Source organism: Pongo abelii, chromosome 4, assembly GCF_028885655.2.
Source record: "Pongo abelii isolate AG06213 chromosome 4, NHGRI_mPonAbe1-v2.0_pri, whole genome shotgun sequence".
NCBI lineage: Eukaryota > Metazoa > Chordata > Mammalia > Primates > Hominidae > Pongo > Pongo abelii.
This window is the reverse complement of record NC_071989.2, coordinates 6,680,011-6,706,575: the sequence shown is the minus strand read 5'-3', so window position 1 is coordinate 6,706,575 and position 26,565 is coordinate 6,680,011. Positions and strand designations below refer to the sequence as shown.

The following is a 26,565-nucleotide window of genomic DNA, read 5'->3' as shown; positions in this document are numbered from 1 at the left end:
GAACTGGCCACCAGGAGGTCAGATGGGCCACCTTCCGACAATAGCTGGAGGAGGACACCATGTCTATGGGATGTCATCAGAGGTACAGACATCACAGGCTTGTATTTATCTAGACAGTTTTCCAGCAGATGAAAGTGAGTTTTCTGAAACATCAGAACAGTGTGACAATTTTCTGACAGGTAGATGTGAGGCATCTTGAAGAAGAGCATCTTTTTAGGATTCTCCCCAAGGTGCCACCTGAGCTTCCTGCAGCCAAGGGGGCAAGCCCTTCCCACCAGTCCTAACTCTCCCCTCTGGCAGGGCTCAGCCTGGGGAGGAGATTACATTGTGAGGAGGAGAGGAGCATGTGGTCTGAAATCTGACTCCAGGGAAATTGGCCTCTGGTTGTAGTTGACACACCTGCCTCTGCAAAATCTGTCTAGCATAAAGGCACTAGAAGCAGCTCATGGAGTTACTGACCACCTCTCACCAGAGGCAATAGAGCATAACCCCAGGAATCAGAGCATGGGAGGATGGAAACCTCAGAGGCGACGCTGGCAGAGCCTTCTCCACCTTCTGCAGGTTTATGCCCAGCCAGCTGACTCCATCACATGGAGGACAAAAAGTCCATCCAATGAGCAAAATGCTCTTTTTCCACTCAGTTATTTTTTTTTAATTAATAGATTTAATTTTTTAGAGCAGCTTTATGTTTACAGAAAAATTGAAAAGAAAGTACAGAGTTCTCACATATCTCCCTCTCCAACATGATTTCCCTATTAACATCTTGCATTAGTGTTGTACACTAGTTACAGTTGATGATACTAACATAATAATAATAAAGCAAAAATTAAGTAGCATCTAAATGTAATAATTAAATAACATTTTCGATAATAATGAAAACAAGTAAAATCATTTTAATTAAATAATATATTATTATTAATGATAATCCAGAGTTTACATTAGCATTCATTCTTCGTTGTATATTCTGTGTTTTGAAAAATGCATAATATTCTGTATCCATAAAGTATCATAATAATAGTTTCACTGCCCTAAAATTTGTTTGTATTCTGCCTGTTCATCCCTCCCTTCATCCAAAACTCTGATCTTTTTATTGTCTCCATAGTTGTGCCTTTTTCCGAATGTCATACAGTTGGGATCATATAGTATGTAGCCTTTGCAAACTGGCTTTTTTCACTTACCAATATGCATTAAAGTTCTTCCTTATCTTTTCATGGCTTGATAGCTCTTTGTTAAAAAAAATCTCTGACACTAATATTCTATTGTATGAATAGATTTTCCTCATAGAAATAGAATTGGATACAATTTCTTTATCCACCCACCTATTGAAGGACATCTTGGTTGCTTCCAATTTTTGGCAATTTTGAGTAAAGCTGCTATAAACATTCATGTGCAGGTTTTTTGTGTGGACATGTTTTCAACTCCTTTGGGTAAACACCTAGGAGCAAATCTACTAGATTGTATAGTAAGAAGAGTATGTTTAGCTTTTTAGGAATCTGCCAGACTGTCTTCCCAAGTGGCTCCACCACTTTGCATCCCCACCAGCAGTGAATGAGAGTTCCTGTTGCTCTACATTCTCGCTACCATTGGTGACGTCAGTCTTCTGGATTTTGGCCATTCTGATAGGTGTATAGTGGTATTGTTGTTTCAATTTGCAATCCCCTAATGTGATATGATGCTGAGCATGTTATCATATGCTTGGCACTCAGTTTTGTTTCCCTTTCCTTCATGGGCCTAATGGAGCTATTTCTGATTCAAAGCAAAAAGGACTGGCTTATTGTTATGGGAGAAATATGTTTCTAGACTAATTGCGCCAACATTCCCTTCATATATCTTTCAAAAGTGATGGAGAATGATACTAATGCCAAGTATCATTTCCTTTTTTGGATCCTTTCAAATTAGACAGAACAATCGGTGCTAAAAACAATAGAAATAATTGATGCCCTCCCCAGAGGATCTGAATTGGGAACGGAGTTTTCCCAGCTACGTGAAGCCTTTGAGAGCAGATTTTGCTGCTTTGCAGTGGGGGAAGCAACTAACTCAGACTGTCAATTACCTTACAAAGAGCTAGACGCTAATTAATTTGAGATAATTCTATAATCCCGCCTCCCATATGTGTATTTCAGACCAGATCAGCTAGATTTTAAGAAAGAAAAGAAAGTATTATTTTATTGAGAGAACTAGCTAGTTTTTTAATTCTGTTGAATAAAAGAAGTTAAACATAGGGTCTGTACTTGCTCCAACAAATTCTCCATAAGTCAATATTTATTAAGACATAGGAATTAACATATATCTTAAGGTATACCACGTCAATCACAGCAAGAGGTGCAAGGAGTGATGGCTCACTCCTCACCTTGAGAAGTTTACAGCTGCATTGGGTAGACAAAATTGATATATAGACAACAGCAGGGATAGTCAACATCTGCAAATAATAATGCAACAGTTGGGTCGGGAGCTGTGGCTCGCACCTGTAATCCCAGCACCTTGGGAGGCCAAGGTGGGCGGATCACTTGAGGTCAGGAGTTCAAGACCAGCCTGGACAACATGGTGAAACCCCGTCTCTACTAAAAATACAAAATTAGCTGGGCATGGTGGCGTGCACCTGTAATCCCAGCTACTTGGGAGGCTGAGGCAGAAGAATTGCTTGAACCCGGGAGGCAGAGCTTGCAGTGAGCCAAGATCGCACCATTGCACTCCAGCCTGGGTGACAGAGCAAGACTCCGTCTCAAAACAAAACAAAACAAACAAAAAACAAAATAATGCAACAGTCAGGAGTATCAACAGCTAGCTTGACCAGGACACTTGGGCTGTTTCAATATCTAGTTTGACATTGATTATTGGAATTATCTGCTCAGAGGCATGCCACTCCAAAGAAGTAACTGCCCTCAGTGAGACTGCATGAACAGAGGCTGGTGGCTGTTGGCCCAAGATCCTAAATGGGAGCCTGCAGTGGTCAGTGGATTGTTCAGCACAGTCCCTAAAGTCCCGCCCAACTCACAACATCAATTATTTTCTTCCCTAAGCACCAGGAAATAACGAATGTTCATATCTCAAAAATGTCTCTATAAGTCAACATTTTCAGGAATCCTGCTGCAAAAAGGCAAAGGGAACAGGGGAGGGCAGGCAGCTCTTTATTTCCCCAAGAGGCTCAGTGGTGGAGAGAGGGCCTGGAATAGGTTGATCAATATCTTTTTTTTCCGTAAGTTATTGGGGGTACAGGTGTATTTGGTTACACGAGTAAATTCTCTAGTGGTGATTTGTGAGATCCTGGTGCACCCATCTCCTGAGTAGTATATACTATACCATATATGTTGTCTTCTATTCCTCACCCCCCCTTACCCTTCCCCCCAAGTCCCCAAAGTCCACTGTACCATTCTTATGCCTTTGTGTCCTCATAGCTTAGCTCCCACATATCAATGAGAACATACGTTATTTGCTTTCCCATTCCTGAGTTACTTAACTTAGAATAATAGTTTCCAACAATAAAAACAAAGATAAATAGATGGGACTTAATTAAACTAAAGAGCTTTTGCATGGTAAAAGCAACAGTCAGCAGAGTAAACAGACAACGCACAGAGTGGGAGAAAATCTTCACAATCTATACATCAGACAAAGGACTAATATCCAGAATCTACAACAAACTCAAACAAATCAGTAAGAAAAAAACAAACAATCCCATCAAAAAGTGGGTTAAGGACATGAATAGACAATTCTCAAAAGAAGATATACAAATGGCCAACAAAGTATGAAAAAATGCTCAACATCACTAATGATCAGGGAAATGCAAATAAAAACCACAGTGCGATACCCCCTTACTCCTGCAAGAATGGCCATAATCAAAAAAATGAAAAAACAGTAGATGTTGGCATGCATGCGGCAGTCAGGGAACACTTCTATACTGCTGGTGGGAATGTAAACTATTACAGCCACCATGGAAAACAGTGTGGAAGTTCCTGAGAACTAAAAGTAGAACTAACATTTGATCCAGCAATCCCATTACTGGGTATCTACCCAGAGGAAAAGAAGTCATTATTCAAAAAAAGATACTTGCACGCACATGTTTATAGCAGCACAATTCACAATTGCAAAATCGTGGAACCAACCCAAGTGCCCATCAGTCAACAAGTGGTATATATATATATACAATGGAATACTACTCAGCCATAAAAAGGAATCAATTAACAGTATTTGCAATGACCTGGTTGATCAATATCTTAAGAAAGGTGGGCAAGCTTTGGTTACAGCAATGGCTGATGGAGAAGATTATGGCTGTATCAGACACAAGTGAGGGTCCCTTCCCTTTTCCTTGCTTTTATTCTTGTTATTTTTTTCTACCTAACATTATTTTAGCTACTTACTTGTTTCTTACCTGTCACTCCACCTGGGCCAGGACTGTTTTTTCTACCCATTTGTCCTCAGCACCCACTGCTGTGCTTGACATATAGTAAGTGCTTGGCAAATATTGTTGAATGCACAAATGCATGCACCGCTGGCCTTGGAGATTGAGGAGGAGATGGGTACAACTATTGTTCTCTGCCTCATTGGATTTTAGCTTTGGTCATGATAGCAGTTGGCTGTGGTCTTCCTACAGATAACAGCAGACAGGGTCTGGACGGAAGGAGAGAAATGGGCTTTTGGGTTCTAAGTTCTGTCAGTGTTGGGTGACTGAAGTCGTGCACAGAGGCCTCTCTGAGGGAGAAGCCATGGCCATGCCACCCCCTGGCTTCCCTGCAGCTTGAGGCAGGAGGTAACCAGCCATTATGGGGCAGGATCCCTACAGACCAAAATGTGGAGACTTTATTTTTTTCCTGGGATGCCAACACCTAGTTCTCTGGTTTTCCCCACTTAGTTAATTTTTGTGTTAGGAAAGGCCAGCTCCTCAGCCTACCTTCTCTTCCCCGGCAATGGGCACATGGCTCATTTCTGGGCTCTCTGTGCTCTCCCTGGGGAGTGGGGGTGCAGAGGACACTGCTTTCTGCTGCAGGCGCCATGTTTAGTTGGTCTCACTTTGAGATGCTCATTTCCCTCTGCCCTCTGTCAGCCCAGGTGTGAGGACCCAGGGTCTCCGCAGGGCGCACACTGTCATGGCCTCTCTGCTCTGCCACATCAGGCCCATCTCCACCCGTGCTGTGGTCCATCTGCAGTGATGACTCTCTCTCACTCTCTTTATGGGGCCACTCCCCCACTTAAATTCCTTTGAGGTGATTTCAACTGGGGTCAGGATAGAGAGGGGAGAAGGAAAGGTGTATGTTCAGCTCATCAGATTTAACTGGAAGCTCTCCAGACTACTTTAAAAATCATAAAAGCCATTCCCAATAAGCTTGTTTGTTTTAAAGGAAATCTCCTTTCCAAATCACTGTAGATAGTAAACAGAAGAAGTTGAAAAAACCAGATAAAAACAGGAAACATGATGAAAGAATGTTTCGACGTGACAATTAGTAAAAGAATTTGAGCTACCTTGCTAAATGGCAAAGTCTATTTATTATGTTGTTAAAGACAACTGAAACAAATGGCATTTAAAAACTCCAGATGAGATGATAAGGCAAAGCAATGCCAGATGAATTCATCAAGATAAAAAGCAGTATGGCAATGTTTTTATCAAAGTAGAATTCAAGTCATGAAGCATTCAACAGGAAGATTATTTTATATTGATAACAGGTACAGGCTATGAGGGGAAAGCTTTGCAAAGCAACAACAGCAAAACAGAAAGCAAAAACTATTAGAAGGAAGATTAGCTATGGAAGAAAAAGAAGGCTGTGGAGAATTTTAACAATATAATTATTATGTTTCAAACAACAAAGAACAAACAGGATAAATCTTAAAAAGTGGTCTTATTATTGTTACAGAAAGTGATCATTCTTTACACTACAAGGGAAAACTTGAAATCTACAAAGGAGAAATTTCACAGACAACAATCTCTACTATATCCATACATGGGGAACAGAACAAAAAAACTAGGTCTAGACTAGAAGACAGGGAGAAATCATGTCAGACCAGAGCAGATTGATGGCTCATGGTGAGTGACCCATGGCCTAAAGGTGCCTGTTTAGGGCCCAGGAGCCCCTCGCACAGGCAGAGCAGCTTACTCCGTATGAACCACCACCAGCACCCCTCCCTGCCCGGTGATGTCACCTGGTGGGCTGGGCTGGAACAAGTCCAGATGCCTTTGCCTCGCCTTGGAAGGGCCACAAGGAGCTTCCTCCTCTATCCCCAAGTTCTCCACTTACGCACAGCACCTGACACGAAGGTTGGCAAGTTTCTCCCAGGCCATGACTGCACAATGGCTACCCCTAGCCTCTGTGGCCTCCGAGAGAGGGCTCCAAGACAGATCCCAGCCCTACAGGGGGAGGGAAGCAACACTGCCGTTGACCTTGAAGGGATCACTGTAGGGGGCTACAGAAGGGATTGTGACATTTACTGTTCGAAAATGCCATCAAAGACAGTTGTAAAGTCTAGTCTTATACACACTTGGCAAGACATAGCCAAAAGAGGTAAATTCGAAATTAGAAAAAATGTCAGCAGTTATTACCCAGAACTTGAAATTCTGACCTGTTACAGTAGGATATTGAATCTCCATTTCAGTGTATTTAGGTACTTATTAGGTAGCTTGCAAAATTACTAGAAAAAAAATTCCTAGAGGACATCTTGAAAATGATGAAGTAGCAGGAAAATTACAAAGATATAACTTATTTACAAAGTCCATAGAGAAGTGCTATTGGAAAGCTTCAAGTTGAAGATAATTTCATGGAAAATGCACTTAAAACAAAAATGGAATTATAATTTTTCTGAACTTTGGATACTCTTCAAATTTCCGGAGGTACCACCTAAGAAAAAAAAAATTAAAAAAGGAAATAATTCTGTCACTTAGACATTTAACAGATGCTAACAAAAGTGACAATATTTTTCATTACAAAAGAATACTCAGTTTTTTAAATGTAGTAACAAAAACTTTGGCATTTCATACTTACAGTTTAATTTTGCCTATTATCATGAAGAATTAAATATATCTAATCATAAAGTGTGATTCAGAAGAAGTAGCCCATAGAATTCACCTTTCTATCTGGAAGGAAAATTACTGACATTTGATGAAAATACTGATCAGCACATTGTGGAGCTGTCTTTTCAGCCCCTGGGGAAAGCATGCAGGCTGGCGGAGGGGCAGGACCAAGTAGGTGCTTCCTGAATATCTGCTGGTGACTCCAGCAGTTTTCTCCAGCCTGCAGTTGAGAACTACTGGCCTAGCCCAGGGTGTGTAGAGTGGGCACCCAGCTGCATACCAGGAGGCTCATGAACACCTCTTAGTGAGGATTCAGTGAAATCTGGGGAAATGCAATATGGCATTGTCCACAATTCAGCCTTGTGCTCGAAACAAACATTATTTTCGGTTTTGATATAAATTGTATCAATGAAGGCATGCTCATTTGTTTTGGGGGTAATAGCCAGTTGGGAAAGGTGGCAACTAAGTGGATGGAGTAAAAATTAGAAATAATTTGACAAGATGGAGAAATAGTCATAAAAAGGGAGTTTTATAAACACACACAGAAAGATTAAACAACAGACCAAAAATCATGACAGAAAGCAATTAGCTCATTATTAATGTGGTAGAAACATATGAGGATGAGAAACTGAGAGGGAGCTGGCAAAACCCTGCTGGTCTTAGTTAAGTTTAACACCGGAATCCACAAATAGAGAATTCAAACATACTGGGCGGCCACGTTTACTTTCATATGTTCTGTGTCCCCAAAAAGGCATGTAATAAGAACAATTCTAAGAAGTCGGTCAGGACTTCTGGGTCAAGTGTCACTTCCCCTGGCATGAGGCCTTGAGACTGCAGCCTTTCCAGCTGTGTGGCTCAGTGGTGGTGCATGGACCCACAAGTGCCCAACACACAACGTGGCCAAGCCTACCAGCCGGTGTCAAACCCGCGAAAGTGCATTGCAAACATGTTCGCTGGTTAGAGGCTGAAGGTTTTCACAGGCCTGCTGGGATCCAGGCCATCCAGCACTTGCAAGTGCTGAAGAGCTTCCCCATGGGCCAGCGGCACTGGCACAGGGACATAGCGGGTGAGCTCCTCTCTCCCAGAAACTGCCTGTGGGAAGATGGGCACCCTGGCCCGAAAAGGCAAGGGCAGAGTACATGACAGCAGGAGAGCCTGAAATGGGCAAACACGAGAGGGCAGGCGGGAGATGGGAAACACAGGACTGCCGCAGGACGCCGAGAAAACGCGCCCCCACACCCACCAGGCTGGGCAGCAAGGCTGGGCTCCGTGACATCAGAAAGAACATGTGTGAGGTCAGGGTATTCTCACACAATGAAGGGATATTGGCTGAAGAGGTTAAGTGTATTTCACAGAAACCATTATATAGAAATAAAATATTTACTGTTAAATGATTAAAGTTTTCTTACTCCTTAGAATACCTTTAAATTTTGCCCTTAAAGAGAATATTTGTTAGCAACCCAGCACAGTTGACTGTTTCTGACCTAGAGTTTAACTATCAATGCAATCATTTATGAATTTAAATACTAATTATTACAGAAAGATTTCATTGAATACAATTTTGTTTTTAGAACATTATAATCTGGCCGGGCGTGGTGGCTCACGCCTGTAATCCCAGCACTTTGGGAGGCCGAGGCGGGCGGATCATGAAGTCAGGAGATCAAGACCATTCTGGCTAACATGGTGAAACCCCGTCTCTACTAAAAATACAAAAAAATTAGCGTGGTGGCGGGCACCTGTAGTCCCAGCTACTTGGGAGGCTGAGGCAGGAGAATGGCGTGAACCTGGGAGGCGGAGCTTGCAGTGAGCCGAGATGGCGCCACTGCACTCCAGCCTGGGTGACAGAGCGAGACTCTGTCGCAAAAAAAAAAAAAAAAAAAAAAAAGAACATTATAATCCATCAAATGGAGTGCAAGGAATAGATCCTCGGCATGTTTTCTTTTGGAATACATTTATTTGATGGCTTAATTAGTTGGGTTTATGAAAATATTTTTTAAAAAGGAGTTTTTATTTTATTCTCAGCTTGTAAGTCCTACATTTCTGAACATACTTCTGCAAAACTGAATTGATTAATTCTTCAGGGCTTAAAACTGGTTTCACACTGACACCAATTTAAGCAGCAAATGAATGACAAAGAGCTCTTTCAACTCATGAATTCTTCTGCAAAGAATATCTTTGGGTTTTCATTAGCAAAGACTTTCATTTAGACAACTGAAATATTTATTTTCCATTTCTATATGTTTCATATTTAAATACTGAGAGGGGCTTTCCTGTTTCCTGATTTCATTTGAGAAAACATCTTTGCCACTGACTTGGCGTGCCCATGTTCAATCTTACTCTGATCCATGTTTTTTTAAACGTCAGTGTTACCTCATTTGCTTTTTTTAATGAGAAATGAGCCATTACTCGCTTCTTCACATCAAATATTAGGAATGTAAAAGGATGGCATCTTCACCGGGAAGTGTGGCCCAGGCTGGGTGCAGTGCTGGGAGCAGCGGGGGCAGAGGGGAGGAAGTCAGATTCTAGAATGTATATTTAGAGTGATAACGTTGTATTTCAACCAAACCTGTGACAACAAAGTCATCTGGCGGAGGAGAAAACAGAGCGGTTCACCAATCATACTCCTGCCCTTACTTTCCCAGTCAATTTTAAATGGCTGGAAGGCTGGCATATCAGTTCCCTGTGGCTGCTAGAACAAAGTTAACCACACACTGGGTGGCTTATAATAATGGCCATTGATTCTCTCCCAGTTCTGGAGGCCAGAAGTTGGAAATCAAGGTGGCAGCAGGGCTACGCTCCCTCTGAAGGTTCAGGGAAGGTTCCAGTCCCATCTCCCCCAGCTCTGGTGATGCCACGTGTTCCTGGGCTCGTGGCTGCATCACCCCCGCCTCTGTGTCCATCTTTGCATGGCCTTCCCACTCTGTGTGATCACCTGGTGTATGTCTATCCACATTTCCCCTTCTCATCTCAACTAATTATGTTCCCCAGTAAGGTCGCTTTCACAGGTACCAGGGTTTAGGACTCTCATATGACCTTTTGGCAGACACAGTTCCCAGCACAGAAGGCCCATTCCTGGCCCACAGTGTTTTCTGCCTTCTGCCATGCCTGGCATCGAGCCTCCTTCTCAAACCCTCTCTGCCTTTGGCACTCACTCAACTTTCCGCAGACCCCTCTGTTTTTCTCAGCAGCTCTGGGATTTAGGTAGGTCATGGCTCTCTGATCTCGCTCTCTCCTCACTGTCTATGTGTGAAAATACCAGGCCACTGGCACGATGGAGTGTCTCGAAGAATGCAGGGCGCTGCTCTTAGAGCTCTCATCAGCTCTCACATGTATGCTATCACTTCTTCAAGTATTAGACAAAGAGGCCAGCCACGCTGGCTCACGCCTCAAATCCTAGCACTTCGGGAGGCTGAGGTGCGAGGATTACTTGAGTCCAGGAGTTCAAGACCAGCTTGGGCAATATAGTGAGACCACAACTCTACAAAAAATATAAAAAATTAGCCAGGCCTGGTGGTGCGTGCCTGTAATCCCAGCTACTCGGGAGGCTGAGGTGGGAAGATCACTTGAGCCTGGGAGGCAGAGGTGGCAGTGAGCTGAGATTGTGCCACCACACTCCAGCCTGGGTGACAGAGCGAGACGCTGTCTTAAAAAAAGAAATTAGACAAAGAGATACTTCAGATATGACCTTTCTTCTTCTTATCTCCAATAATCATCCTTTGCATCTGCAAACACGTGGTGACGCTGGGAAGTACACCTAGGTACTCTTCCCACTATACCATGATATCAATATATTCTTCTTTTAGCTTTTTCTCTCTGTCCTTAGTCCCAAAAAAGATGATAAACTCCATGAAGTAGGACAGAGTTATACATTTTTGCACACCTCATAGCATCAGCAGCATTGGAGATTTCGATTAGATGTTTTGAGTGGATGAAGTGGGTGGCTCAGGGGACACAGTAAATCTGCATACCAGGCTGGCCGCTTGCTAAGCCCAGTCTCCATCATTTATTGTCAGGGACACGCGCCAATGTCAGGGCAGGTAAAGATCCCACGCTGCTGCTGAGATCTCTTCCTGTCAATGAGATGGGGCTCCTGGCTGGCCTCAGACTCTGATCCTTGAACCTCAGTTTCCTCATCCATTGGATTAGAAAGATGTTCTCTAAATTCACTTCAGCCTTGACATTCTTCAATTTCTTTTCCTTTTTTTTCTTTTTTGAGACTGAGTCTCACTCTATCAACCAGGCTGGAGTGCAGTGGTGCGATATCGGCTCACTGCAGCCTCCACTTCCCAGGTTCAAGTGATTCTTGTGCCTCAGCCTCCCGAGTAGCTGGGATTACAGGTGCCCGCCACCATGCCTGGCTAATTTTTGTATTTTTAGTAGAGATGGGGTTTCACCATGTTGGCCAGGCTAGTCTTGAACTCCTGACCTCAAATGATCCACCAGCCTTGGCCTCCCAAAGTCTTGAATTACAGGCGGGAGCCACCGCGCCCAGTCCCTTTGATTTCTTTAAGAGTGTGTTGGTCAAATGGCTCGCAAGCCCTTTGGGGGATCAGATAAAAGCTAAGGACCCGGTCTCTGGAAAATGATGTCATTTTAGGGGGCATGCAGAGCTTCTGTAGCCCATCAAGGACCCCAGGTTCAGAGCCATGGCCTAAGCCACCACATAGCTGGAGAGCTCTTGTGTGCATGAGTTCTGCCAGTGTCGCTGGGCTCTGAGATTCACCTTCTTCAGGACTTCCTCAACCTACAGCATTCACAAGCTGGCCATTGGCTATTGCTCCGTCAGGGATCTGTTTTAATCAGTATTTCCCATTCAGAGCCCTGAATCCCCTGCTTGGTGTCTAACTTGACCACTGAATTCAGCAGTGTCAGTTCAGAGAGGCTAAGGATGTGGTATAGAGAACAACTGTGCTGATGTGGATCTGATTATTCCCTAGAGCTGGGTGATTCTACAGCTATTTGGTTTTGTACTTATTTGGCCAAGGCACAGAATAAACTGGAATTCAGCAATTTAAATTAACACTTCAAAAATCTAGCCTGAAAAATGGTAATAATATAGTCAAAGAACAAATTACAAATGGTAAAAGTGTTTTAAAACTTACTCATGATGCTCTTTTGCTCTACCAGATAAAAAACAAAACGTGAAGAAAGCAAAAGCTGCGCCTTGGACAGACCAGCTGGCCAGGGCATAGCCACACCACTCCATGATTTCTCCAAAATAGTTGGCTGCAGTTACGTATTCAAATAAGCCTCCTAAAAGAAAACACAGACCAAAGTAGTGCATTTACTACAAAATGAAATACGGACTTCAGAGATGCTATTGAATACTTACCTGGAGAACACAAATTCAAGAACGGAAAAATATTGCCCTTACAGAATGCTAATCAATAAGACATATCCAGCGTTACATGGCTTACTAATTCACATCACAACTTCTCATCGTCAACTACATATGTATATCAATACCTGTCTATGTGAATACACACACATACAGTTACAGTGGAAGACACCAATAAACCAGTGCACCTGTTGATGGATCATGCAAGCAGAGAATACAGAGTAAACCATGTAAAATGGATCTAGATAGAACCCTAGAGCAATGAGTAACAAAGATATTCATTTTCAAGCACAGATTCATTCATTCATCACATCTTCACAAATGCACTGAGTCAGTATTATGGGCCATGCCCTGCCCAGGTACTTGGACAGACCCCCTCCCCACATCTAGAACCATAAACTCCAGTGTCATGAACAAGGAGAGCACACAGCACATGGAGGGGGAGGAGTAGCGAGGGGCAGGGCAGAGTGAGGGGGCCCCGGAGCTGGGACGGGGTGGAGGAGGTCACCATCCCAGAGTGGCTGGGAACAGGCCTCACAGGGAAGGTGAGGGTCAATTCAAGGCTTGCAGGTGAGGGCCAGCCTGGCAGGTGCTGGAGTGCTCTCAGGAGTGCTCCAGGCAGGAGAAGAGATGCAGCAAAGGCCCTGAGGCGGAGAGCAATGGCTGGCATACTCCAAGGACCAGATGAGGGGCGGGGAGAGGGGTCCCAGCAGAGAGGGAGGGCAGGAGGCCCCTCCTTGGGACTTGGGACTCATCCTTAGGCTGTAGCTTTGTGGTTACTCAAGTGTGTCTAGAGAGAGGCCTGGTGTGATCTGCCCCAGGTTCCAACTGGACACTATATCTGCAGAGCTGAGAAACTTCTGAAGGCATATAAGGACAGAGCATTTTTTTAAAAAAAATTAGGTTGGGTGCAGTGGCTCACGCCTCTAATCCCAGAACTTTGGGAGGCTGAGGCAGGTGGATCATGTGAGGTCAGAAGTTCGAGACCAGCCTGGCCAACATGATGAAACCTTGTCAATACTGAAAATACAAAAATCAGCCAGGTGTGATGGCACGCACCTGTAGTCCTGGCTACTCGGGAGGCTGATGCATGAGAATCACTTGAACCCAGGAGGCAGAGGTTGCAATGAGCCAAGATCGTGCCACTGCACTCCAGCCTGGGTGACAGAGCTAGACTCTGTCTCCAAAAAAAAAAAAAAAAAAAAAAAAAGACAAACCAATTACACCCTAAGTCATCAATTTCAACAAATACTGCAGCATAGGGTAGAGACTACATCTCTGAGCACACTGCAACTTACATGCATGAGGGCTTTGGCTGGAGCTGAGATGGTCTACTTTTTTTTTTTTTTTGGAGTTTTGTATTTTTAGTAGGGACGGGGTTTCACTATGCTGGCTAGGCTGGTGTGGAATTCCTGACCTCAGGTGATCCACCTGTCTCGGCCTCCCAAAGTGCTGGGATTACAGGCATGAGCCACGGTGCCCGGCCTGAGATGGTCTATTTTTTAAAAAGAAAGAAAATGGTTTTGCTGAGCCCAAGACAGCAAAGTGCTTTTCTTTTCCTTATTTAAGGAAGGTGGGGTGTGTAGATGTTTGCAATATTGAGCTCTCTACTACTTTTCTGTAAGCTTGAAATAATTCATAATTGTAAAATAATACTGATATGGTTTGATTCTGTGTCCCCACCCAATCTCATCTTGAACAGGACAAGGGAGGGACCCAGCGGGAGGTGACTGGATCATGGGGACGGTTTCTTGTGATAGCAAATTCTCATGAGATGTAATGGTTTGAAAGGGTGAAGCAGGTCCCCCCTCACTCGCTCTCTCTCCTGCTGCCATGTGAAGGTTTTTGCTTCCTCTTCACATTCTGCCATGATTGTAAGTCTCCTGAGTCCTCCCCAGCCATGTGGAATTGTGAGTCAATTAAACCTTTTTTCTTCATAAATTACCCAGTCTCAGGTAGTTCTTTATAGCAGAATGAAAACAGACTAATACAAATATCAATATTCATTGACAAGTAAACTTTTTAATGACAATATAAAACATAAAAATATCAAACTTAATGCCCAATAAATAGAATGTCATTCACCATGTGTGGGCATGTGCACCTGCAGAAGTGCCTGCAAGAATGGACCCAAAGCATTCACAGCGCTGTTTCCTCTGAGCCATGGAGCTTAGTCACTTTCACTTTCTTATTCACCCATTTCTGTAACTGCTTCAACTTTCTACAAGATTACATTAATGATCATCTGTATTTCATCAGAGCCCTGGGCAGCTGAATCCCAGACGTGGAAGGATCTTTGCACCCCACCCTGCAGATGCCAGTCACCCAAAGGGCAGACAGCCTGTGGGCAGGGCTGGGGCCATGATGCCTTCCTGCGTGCAGCCTGCTCAGTGAACCTTCTCTCTAAGTGTCCAGTGTGGGGCACACTATTTGGTGGAACCGTATGAGTGGACTGGTAAGCATGTAATTAGACTGGAAAACCTATAAATGTCAATCTGCTAAAAAATGTCCTCTTGAGACACAGGCTGCTTACAGGTGCCGCATTACAAAACCACAAACTGGTTGTCACACACTGCCCACAGCACTTGTCCTAAGCCCTAGTTCAGCCTGTATGTACTGACTATGGACGTCACACCTGTGCACCTCTCTTTATCTCTTTATTTGTTCATTTTGTCACTTGCTCCTTTGACCCTAACCAGTTATGGCACCATTATTAACAGAGTCCTGCGAAGCGTTTCTGAAAGACCTCACTTAGTCACTGGATGTAGACGGCACACCTGTGTATTAGAAACCATCAATGTGTCACATGAAAACACCCCGCAAAATTAAGAGTCTGCAGTGAAGGGCGCCGGTCACAAAGCCGACCATAGTGGCGTCCTCATGGGGCACAGCACTCAGACTCCCTACACCTGAGTCTTCAAAACCTGACAGATTTTACATGAGGGTCTCCAAAGCTAGGATAATATTTTGGCTTCCACGTTCCTCGGGCCCCTCATGGTGCTGCCTCTAAGGCCTTGGCATGGAATGTTGCCCTGAAGAATCTAACAAACTTTCCCTTACAAGCCACTCATGGCACGTGCAGATGATCATCACTGTTTCCTGTCAACTTCCTCCAGTATAGGGTGTGCACTTGCAAATGGCAGATGCTCTTGTGTCTTGTTTTACTTCACAAAAGCTTTCTTGAATTAGTTTTTAAAATATATTCTGTTCCAATGCCTTGGATTTCTTCTTCATGGACTTCAATGTGCCTAGGATGGATATATTTTCCCTACCTTCTCCAGCTATCACCAAAAACGTCATTCACAATAAGAACGACCTTTTTTGGCCGGGCGCGGTGGCTCACGCCTGTAATCCCAGCACGTTGGGAGGCCGAGGCGGGCAGATCACGAGGTCAGGAGATCAAGTCCATCCTGGCTAACACAGTTAAACCCCATCTCTTACTAAAAATACAAAAAATTAGCCAGGTGTGGTGGCGGGCGCCTGTAGTCCCAGCTACTCGGGGGGCTGAGGCAGGAGAATGGCGTGAACCTGGGAGGCAGAGCTTGCGGTGAGCTGAGATTGAGCCACTGCACTCCAGCCTGGAGGACAGAGTGAGACCCTGTCTCAAAAAAAAAAAAAAAAAAGATTTTGTTTTTTTTGAGACAGGGTCTCCCTCTGGAGTGCAGTGGTATGATCGAGGCTCACTGCAGCCACAAACTCCTGGGTTCAAGTGATCCTCCCATCTCAGCCTCCTGAGTGGCTGGGACTACAGGTGTGCACCACCATGCCTGGCTAATTTTCTTTCAATTTTTTTGTGGAGATGGGGGTCTGGCTATTTTGCCTAGGCTGGTCTCGAACTCCTGGCCTCAAGTGATCCTCCTGCCTCAGCCTCCCAAAGTGCTGGGATTACAGGTGTGAGCCACTGCACCCAGTCTAGGTTTCATATTCTTTGCTTTTCCATTTCTATCTTCTAACATGCTTCTGTGTTTTTTTTTTTTTTTTTAATGATTAGAAATAAAGAATTTTGATCTTGTCTGATCTTGGAAGCTAAGCAAGGTCGAGCCTGGTTAGTACTTGGATAGGAGGAATTAAGAATTTTAGAAGCATTTTCTTCCCTAAGTCTCATGTGTCCCATGTCATCTGCACCGATGTCTGGTGTCACCTCCTGCTGCCTGAGAGTTGCAGCCAAGCTTCTGCATTTCCTTTGGCCTGTCTGTTCACAGAGATGCCATTGATGGCCACAGGCCGTCAGGAAGCTGGGTTGATTACTAGCTGCAGGAAGGAGGCTTGTGACAGGTAATAAGCTAAGTTTGTAGATTAAGTTTGTAGATTATGGATTTGTTGCAGGTATTCTTTAGCTGATAGGTATAGACCAAGGAACTGCTCCATTCACATTTTATTTTTATTTTTTATTTTTTCGAGACAGAGTCTGACTCTGTCACCCAGGCTGGAGTGAGTGGCATGATCTCGGCTAACTGCACCCTCTGCCTCCCAGGCTCAAGTGATTCTCGTGTCTCAGCCTCCAAAGTAGCTGGGATTACAGGCACGTGCCACCACGCCCAGCTAATTTTTGTGTTTTTAGTAGGGATGGGGTTTTACCATGTTGGCCAGGTTGGTCTTGAACTCTGGACCTCATGTGATCTGCCCACCTCGGCTTCTCAACGTGCGGGGATTACAGGTGTCAGCCACCACGCCTGGCCTCCATTCACATTTTAAAATTCATGTTGGAATTTTGATTACAATTTTCCCCTGCTTTGTGAAACATGTTTCTGCTCAGGTAAGTTTTGCTGCTTTTTGGCTGTCCCAATGTTATAACTGCACAGATTTGGGGATCGTACCTTTTTTGTTCTTCAGGTCTGAATATGTTGGATTAGAAGAAGGACCAGACACTGAGAGTAGGAAATGGAGGGAAAGGGGCTGAAAAGTTTTTGTGGCATCTCAACTACTGTGGGACAGCAGACAGGACCCTCTGTATGAGGCACCTCAGGCCTTTCCGTAACCAACCCGGCCCAGGAGGGCCCTCGCATGGGATCCTGCCGTCTCTGGGGATACCCTTTCTTTTGGAAGTGGTGTTTCTCAAATCTGCCAGTCTGTGGCTTCTGGCATCTTCTGCACCTTTTCATTCTGCCTCCCCCAGGACTGTGTCCTGTCCCTTCTTAGTGTGGCTCATGGCAGCCCCTCCGCAGGACAGGGCCCTCTCCTTCAGGGGATGAACACTTGCCGATGAATTTGGAATCTTGCTGTTCCCCATGCAAGGGTGCTGGGCAGGAAGCGAGGGGGCCACCATCCAGCTTACATTGTGCTCTCCCAGCCACTGTACCTGCCAGAGGAAGCGGCTCCTTGGGATGACCCCATGAGGGTGCAGTTTGCTCATAAGCCCAACACCAAACAGGGGATTCTTTCCCAATCCACCCAGGGGCTGAATGGGTGATCAGCAGCCTGTCTAGGACTCGTCATGTTTTCTCTTCTCTGCCACTTTTATCACACTACCATCACGTTTGGAGCTGGCTTTGCTGATTCCAGGTTCTCAGGGTCACAGTTTAAGTAATTTGAGATTTGTAGCATTGTTTGTTTTTGTTGCTATTCTCATATGGTTTCTAGGAACTTAAGTGGAAGAAGTTCAAACTAAGTGATGTCACACCCTTTCTCTATTAAAGTTTTAGATTTATGTACTTTAAAAAATTTTTTCTGAAGCTCTATTGGTTTCTAGTCCTTTTTATGGTACATTGCTTCTTTACTCCTAATTGTAATCTACTCCTTTTAAAAAGCATTTCAAATACTCACTTTATAGTGTTTCCATTAATTCTAACATCTGAAATCTTTCATGTTGAATTACGCTCTCCCTCATGGTGCTGTACTTCCTTGTGGGTTCTGTACCTTGTGACCGTGCCTCTTACTCTGTGGAACGTGGCACATTGGGTTCTTTGAGACTCAGGTTGAATGCAGATCCCCTTGGGCATCTGGGCTTTTGCTGGCCAGGAGAGTCCACCACCACCCTAGGCCATGGAAATTAATTTATGGCTTGAGATTTTTCATACTATACAAGTAGTGCGAATCTGGGCTATAAACCAGCATGAGGGTCGGCGCCTCGTCACAAATTCTCAAAAGACATGCTCCAGATTCCACCATTCACCTAGATCTTGTCCTCTGATGATTACTTCCTTTCTTGATAGTATACTGATGCATTTAAGAAGATTTTCACAATATTCCAACATTTTAAACTGCTTTCAGAGGAGGGTCAAAGTATCTATTCCATTATACTGCTAGAAACAGAAGTGTCAGACACTCCTCATAAATCATAAATTCTTCCTCATCCTCTCTTTCCAAGCACAGATATAACTGGAGTTTCTGCTTTGTTTAATAACTGTTCAGTTAGCCAGATTTGATTCTTTTGTTGTTCTAATAAGACAATAACAATAGCACTTGTTATTAATGATGACTTACACTGAAAACTTGTAGCTAATACTATGCTACTACTTCTTAGAGCTGGCAACACTAAAATAGCCAGGAACCATGGCACGCAACTTTCACAGAAATTCTTCACTTTCAGTACGTACCCCTTGGTATTTTGTATCCAGTGTCTCCTGGTTTTCTGAGATTCCTTAGGATATGATCTGAATGGATGTTTATCAACATGCCCGTTAACCATAAGCCAAAACCTAAAGGAAAAACATTGCAATATGATTATGGCTAATAAACCATAAAATTTCACTACGAGCCCCAGCCTGACTGAACAGTATTATTGCAACCCTTCATATTACCATTGTTAGTGTAACATATTAGCCGTAACTGGTAGTAAAAACCACTAAGCACTGTTGTCAGGTATGCCAAGCAGGGCTTTGTTTTTCTAATAATACAAATACATCTTCTAATATACTCAAAATACTTTGACCTGATCATCACAATCTACATTTTCAGGATGACAAGTATGGACCGAAATCTGACTTGGGCACACGGCTCCTTTCCAGGGAGCATCAGGGAGTCAGCCCACCAGACAGACTCACCCCAATTATTTCTCACAAAATCTGCATGAGGCAATGCTACCATTTCCACCACATGAACCAGGAGGGGTGATGCTCCTGTGCTGCTCTGTCACCACTGGCTGTATGCCACCCCTTGAGGGGTGGCAGTTCCTAGGAGCAGATCTCTGGTCTTCTGCTCTTATTTACAACCTCATTTAAACAAATTAACGCACATCTACATTTCCCCCACTGCAGAATTCCTCCAGGCTCATCAATCAGCATTCCTCGGTCAGTCCTTCCTCTTCGGTTCTTGACAAGAGTCTCCCGTGGCCGGCTGCACAGTTCTCCCCAGAATCCCACGGTATCCCCAGTTTTCTCTCCTATTCTTACAAATCTGCAGGGATTTTTTCATCGCTTAAAGGAGAGTTGTTAGTATCACATTAATTAATTCCATCAAGAAAAGGCAAAAGGCCAAAACAGTGTTTTATAAAAGAAATATTGATAAAAAGAGGTTAACCTGATGGTTCTGATATACTTTTTTAAAATGTGAAAGACAGATGCTGCTTAATGCTGGCTCTCAGTTCAATATTAAATCAATGTACACGTGCGGTATCATTATTATTTGATAATAATGTCACATCAGTGACACTGAATACTTTTTCACAGTTAGAAAAAGGACATGGAAAACCTTCTGGTCTATAGCAAGGGTTTCAAGATTTCTTCCTTCTGATTTTGCCACTGTAATCAGCTTTTTTTTTTTTTTTTCTAAGCAAAGCAGTTCATACCAAGTTTTATAATAGGTTTTGTAAGTCATTTATTGGATCCATACATTTATAGTTGATTTGCTACCTTTTTGGGATTTTAGTATTTCACTCCTAGGTAATTTGGCTTCCAATATGAGGTTCTAGAAAGAAATCATGTTGTCTAAATAACATAGCTACTTTATGTTTCTTCTAGGAGACAAGCTCCCTTTATTGCTTAGATTGGAAGAAAACTAGTACTTGTGTTCATCTAAGCTAAATATTTAATTCCATTTATAAGAATCTTAAAATCTGGCTGGGCACAGTGGCTCACACCTATAATCCCAGCACTTTGGGAGGCCAGGATGGGCAGATCACTTCAGGCTAGGAGTTCAAGACTGGCCTGGCCAACATGGTGAAACCCCATCTCTACTGAAAATACAAAAATTAACCAGGTAAGATGGCACACACCCGTAATCCCAGCTACTCTGAGGCTGAGGCATAAGAATTGCTTGAACCTGGGAGGCACATGTTGCCATGAGCCAAGATCGCACCACTGCACTCCAGCCTGGATGATAGGCTGCCTAAAAAACAAACAAACAAACAAACAAACAAAAAAACTTAAAATCTTTCTATAAAAATATTTTAGATTAACCACTTTTGCTGTTTTGGAAAACCTTTTGTTAGAAATTTGCTGGGCACGGTGGCTCACACCTGTAATCCAACCACTTTGGGAGGCTGAGGCGGGTGAATCACCTGAGGTCAGGAGTCCAAGACCAGTCGGGCCAACATGATGAAACCCTGTCTTTACTAAAAAAAACAGAAAAATTAGCTGGGCATAGTGGCATGCACCTATAGTCCCAGCTACTTGGGAGGCTGAGGCAGGAGAATCTCTTGAACCCAGGAGGCAGAGGTTGCAGTGAGCCGAGATTGCACCTCTGCACTCCAGCCTAGGTGATAGAGTGAGAGTCCATCTCAAAAAAAAATTTATTATTATTATTTGCTTATTACTTCATGGTAACTACAGTAGGCATAATTACTTATTTATGTAATTTCATGTCTGTTTCCTCACAAAACAATAAACTCTAGGCAATAAATATAACACACAAAAGGTAACCTAGATTGTCTTCCAATTGGCATATTTTTTCCTTTTCAAATCCTGTTTAATTGCAGAGAAGTCAAGAGGTCTGTCTACAATTGATTGGTGTCTGGAATCTCTGACCAGCTTCACGGTCACCTCTACGTGATGCGAACCATCTGCGGAGCTACTTTAAATAGGAGGGTTCTTTTGTTGTTGTTCATCATAGAAGTGAGTCCCATGAGACTCTCTAGCAAACATTTAAAACCTATATCTTTAGTTAAAAAGAAAAAAGAAAGAAATTCCCCTTCCTCTTATTCCTTGTTGCCACTTGTGGACACTCAGCTTGGTGAGGCGGTGGAAATCACCGCTCTGCCATTCACTGCGTCTAGATGTCTTGGGCCAGCTGTGTAACTCTTCTGACCTTTCACGTCTTATGGGCATCCTTTCTGCCTCAGAGAACATGGGGAGGCATAAATCGTGTCATCTGCACAGGAACTCAAAAGCCTGTTCTTCCTTTTGACAGGTAGGGCAGAAGAAAATAAAGTAGTCAAAAAGCAGGTAAACCAAGAAGATATTTGGGGGTACTGTACAACAATTTAGTACCAGACAATTTAGTCTAGCAGTTCATGGAGGCACAGATTTCTGGGGCTAGAAAAGGATCTTGAAACGCCTTCTCAGCCAACCCTCCTTTTGTAGAGGAGGGACGAGTGTCTCACTGTAACGATCCTCAGGCATGATGAAACCTTGGAATAAAATTCTAATTCACTGACAAAAAAACATGGCTGAGAAATGTAAAAATGATCTCTCAGCAACAAAGTACTATCCAAGTGTTAGTTTATTTCTATGATTATAAATTAATACACATGGAGAAAAAGCAAAATGCAATGTAAGGTCACTTTATGTAGCTTAAGGTGAAGTACTGCAGGGTAGTTTGCAAATCTGACAGACTGACTTCAGACTTTTAGCATGCTACCGTTGTAAGCTACACCTCAGTATGGTTTAATATCTAAATGCTAGGATAGACTAAACAAATATATAGAAGAACCTTTCTTATATATAAGATTCCTGAGTTGTTTTTTTTTTTCTTCTTTAGACAGAGTCTCACTCTGTCACCTGGGCTGGAACGCAGTGGCACAATTATGGCTCACTGCAGCCTTGATCTCCTGGCCTCAGGTGATCCTCCCACCTTAGTGCCTCTGAGTAAGCTGGGACCACAGGTGCATGTCACCATGCCCAGCTACATTTTTGTATTTTTTGTAGAGCTGGAGTTTCCTCATGTTACCCAGGCTGGTCTTGAACTCCTGGATTCAAGTAATCTGCCCACCTCAGCCTCCCAAACTGCTAGGATTACAGTGTGAGCCACCGCACCCAGCCAGATTGTTAATTTTTAATGCTCTTGCAAATATTTTTGATGGCTGTTTTATTTTCATTCTTGCTTAGAACTTAATAAAGTTATAATTAGAGGTTGAAAATGTACATTAATTCACATTAACTGATACAAATAAAAAAATTCAACAACTTCATAAACCTAAAAGTTGATTCAAGTTCATAGAATCACAGAAGCTGCACTGTAGGAAGATAACCCAGTCCTCCTACAGTCTGCACTGTAGGAAGGAACCGCAGGAGATTATGTGGTCAGTGAGTGGCCAAAGGGTCTCAATCTTTAGTCCCTGCTCATTCTGCTACGGCACGCTGCTATTTTTGGGTTCTTGGCCTGACCAGGCACCTGTGCTTCAGCGCCTGCCCGTGCGGGGGAAGGCACCCAGCACCTGTGTCACCTCCCTGCCTCCAGCTGTGCTGAGACAGCTGGGCTCTCCCATGGGGACTCCGGGGTCCTGCTGCTCTCTCTGTTGTGAGTCTTTGTTCTCACAGGAAGCTTGGACTTTCTCATTGGAAACCACTGGGACATCAACATAAAAGCAATGATGTGAACAAGGCGGAGTTCACTGCTGTGGACACTCACCTATTAGAAAACGGGGATCTGTTACCCAGTCATCAGCATACACTGCACAATGGCTCAAGTATCTGCTTTGCAAATAGCCGTTACAGGTACAGAACATAATCGCCATTGTACATGCCAACAGTGGCATAGGCTTTCCTCCTCGCATCAGAAATGGGTAAATTAAGCACCTTAGGAAACAAGAAACAGGCAAAACTTTTTAAAAAATTAAAGATGATAATTTCCGTAATCCTATCTTAAATGATTTGGCTTTTAAATCTTACTTTCTTGTACAAATGTCATCCTCAGTAACATTCATACTGATTTATTATTTCTAAGCTAAAAGTGGATTTTGATTTTAATTTTATTTTTCGAGACAGGTTCTTGCTGTGTTGCCCAGGCTGCAGTGCAGTGGCATGATCATGGCTCACTGCAGCCTTGAGTTCCAGGGCTTAAGCGATCTTCCTGTCCCAGCCTCTCGAGTAGCTGGGACTACAAGCATGTGCCACCACACTTGTTATTATTATTATTATTATTATTTTGTAAAGACCAGGTATCACTCTGTTGCTCAGGCTGGTCTCAAACTTCGGCCTCAAGTGATCTTCTTGCCTTGTCCTCCCAAAATGTTGGGATTATAGGTGTGAGTCACTGTATCCAGCCAAAAAGCAGATTTTTACATAAAGCATTACCACGTTTCAATCATGTTTACCACAGTGTACAAACTCCAGATTCTACTTACATACAATATAAAACAGAATACGCTGAATTTGAGAAAACTAGGGGCTTCAAGAGGCTCTCAAGATTTCCACTATCCTAAAACCATTAACTAGTCCTAGTCTAAGCAATAAGATTTGGAACACATCATCACATCATCCATCACCATTGCAATGGCTCCCATTCACTGAGCACTTTCACCTGCTAGCCCTACCCCCAACTCCCCCCACGACTCCCGGCCCCCCCCTCAGCTAACTAGGCAGAGGCACTCTTATCCACATTTGATAGAGGATAAAATTAAGACTCAGAGTGGTTAAGTAAGCTGCTCAAGGCCATGGGCTAGTGAGTGGCTGAGCTTAAATGTAAATCAGGGCAATTGAAAGATCATGTTCTGTTGTACTACACTGGCTTAGGTGAACTTTACTAAAGGTTTAATGAGTGAAAATAAAAGGACAAGAAATTAGAAAATTATAAAGAGAATGCAAAATGTTATTCGCTGTTTGAATTTTCTTTTTAATATAAGTGTATAACACATTGAAAGAGGGGACATCACTACATATCCTACAGACCTTAAGAGGATAATAAGGAACTCTTTTTTTTTTCAAGACAGGGTCTTGCTCTGTCACCCAGGCTAGAGTGCAGTGCGGCAATCATGGCTCACTGCAGCCTCAACATCCTAGGCTCAAGTGATCCTCCTGACTCAGCTTCCTGAGTAGCTGGGACCTCAGGCACACACCACCACACCTGGCTAATTTCAAAACTTTTTTTTGTAGAGACGGGGTCTCTCTATGTCTGATCTCTAGTTCTGGTCTTGAACTCCTGGGCTCACGTGATCCACCCAGACAATAAGGAACTATTATGAACAACCTTATACCAATAAATTTAACAACTTGATGAAATAGACAAAGTCCTTAAAAGACACAGATGACCAAAACTGACCCAAGAAGAAAGAAAGACAACATGAATAGCACTGTTACCAATGAAATAAATCCAATTTAGACTTATGTAATTATAGAAAAGGCAAAATGAGACTCAGGGGAGAGGATTAACCACAAAGATTAACTTTCCCTTTTTGGGCAATATTACTGCTCTCTATATATTAATAGATTGTGACGGGTGGGCGGGCAAGATGGCTGAATAGGAACAGCTCCGGTCTTGCAGCTCCCAGCGAGATCGACACAGAAGGTGGGTGATTCCTGCATTTCCAACTGAGGTAACTGGCTTATCTCACTGGGACTGGTTGGACAGTGGGTGCAGCCCACGGAGGTCGAGCCGAAGCAGGGTGGGGCATCGCCTCACCCAGGAAGTGCAAGGGGTCGAGGGATTTCCCTTTCCTAGCCAAGGGAAGCCGTGAGAGACTGTACCAGGAGGAACGGTGCATTCTGGCCCAGACATTATGCTTTTCCCATAGTCTTCGCAACCAGCAGACCAGGAGATTCTCTCCAGTGCCTGGCTCAGTGGGTCCCACGCCGATGGAGCCCAGCAAGCTAAGATCCACTGGCTTGAAATTCTCGCTGCTCCAGACCAGTTTGAGGTTGACCTGGGATGCTAGAGCTTGGTGGGGGGATGGGCATCTGCCATTGCTGAGGCTTAAGTAGACGGTTTTACCCTCACAGTGTAAACAAAGCCCCAGGAAGTTTGAACTGGGCAGAGCCAACCGCAGCTCCCTGGGACAGAGCACCTGGGAGAGGGGGCGGCTCTGGACGCGGCTTCAGCAGACTTAAACATCTCTGCCTGACAGCTCTGAAGAGAGCAGTGGTTCTCCCAGCACAGAGCTGGAGCTCTGATAAGGGACAACCTCCTCAAGTGTGTCCTGACCCCCCGTGTATCCACACTGGAAGACTCCTCCCAGTAGGGGCCAATAGACACCTCATACTGGAGAGCTCTGGCTGGCATCTGGTGGGTGCCCCTCTGGGATGAAGCTTCCAGAGGTAGGAACAGGCAGCAATGTTTGCTGTTCTGCAGCCTCCACTGGTGATACCCAGGCAAACAGGGTCTGGAGTGGACCTCCAGCAAACTCAGGCAGACTTGCAGCAGAGTGGCCTGTTAGAAGGAAAACTAACAAACAGAAAAAAAATAGTATCAATATCACCAACATCAAAGACCAAAGGGAGATAAATCCACAAAGATGGGGAAAAACCAGTGCAAAAAGGCTGAAAATTCAAAAAACCAGAATGCCTCTTCTCCTCCAAAGGATCACAATTCCTTGCCAGCAAGGGAACAAAACTGGACAGAGAATCAGTTTGACGAATTGACAGAAGTAGGCTTCAGAAGGTGGGTAATAACAAACTCCTCTGAGCCAAAGGAGCATGTTCTAACCCAATGCAAGAAGATAAGAACCTGGAAAAAAGCTTAGACGAATTGCTAACTAGAATAACCTGCTTAGAGAAGAACATAAATGACCTGATGCAGCTGAAAAACACAGCACAAAAACTTCGTGAAGCATACACAAGTATCAATAGCCAAATCGATCAAGTGGAAAAAGGATATCAGTCATTGAAGATCAACTCAATGAAATAAAACAAGAAGACAAGATTAGAGTGAAAAGGAACAAAGCCTCCAAGAAATAGGGGACTATGTGAAAAGACCAAATCTACGTTTGACTCTTGTACCCGAAAGTGATGGGAAGAATGGAACCAAGTTGGAAAACACTCTTCAGAATATTATCCAGGAGAACTTCCCCAACGTAGCAAGGGAGGCCAACATTCAAATTCAGGAAATACAGAGAACACCACAAAGATACTCCTCGAGGAGAGCAACCCCAAGACACAGGTTGAAATGAAGGAAAAAATGTTACGGGCAGCCAGAGAGAAAGGTC

General features: G+C 43.7%; 1 protein-coding gene across 2 annotated transcripts in view; it reads right to left on the bottom strand.

The window, feature by feature from the left end:
- Window positions 1–5,459: 5,459 nt before the first annotated feature.
- The window catches only part of SRD5A1 (steroid 5 alpha-reductase 1), a 37,362-nt gene continuing 16,256 nt past the window's right edge, over window positions 5,460–26,565 (bottom strand). Inside the window, exons 2-5 of one of the 2 annotated variants that reach the window (XM_024247074.3) lie at window positions 23,058–23,224; window positions 18,869–18,970; window positions 12,097–12,247; window positions 5,460–6,821 (exon numbers count right to left, since the gene is read on the bottom strand). In XM_024247074.3, the coding sequence (XP_024102842.1) occupies window positions 6,755–6,821; window positions 12,097–12,247; window positions 18,869–18,970; window positions 23,058–23,224 (487 nt within the window). In that variant the 3' untranslated portion in view covers window positions 5,460–6,754. The remainder of the gene's footprint in view (window positions 6,822–12,096; window positions 12,248–18,868; window positions 18,971–23,057; window positions 23,225–26,565) is intronic. The other variant, XM_054555393.2, reaches the window with a different exon arrangement.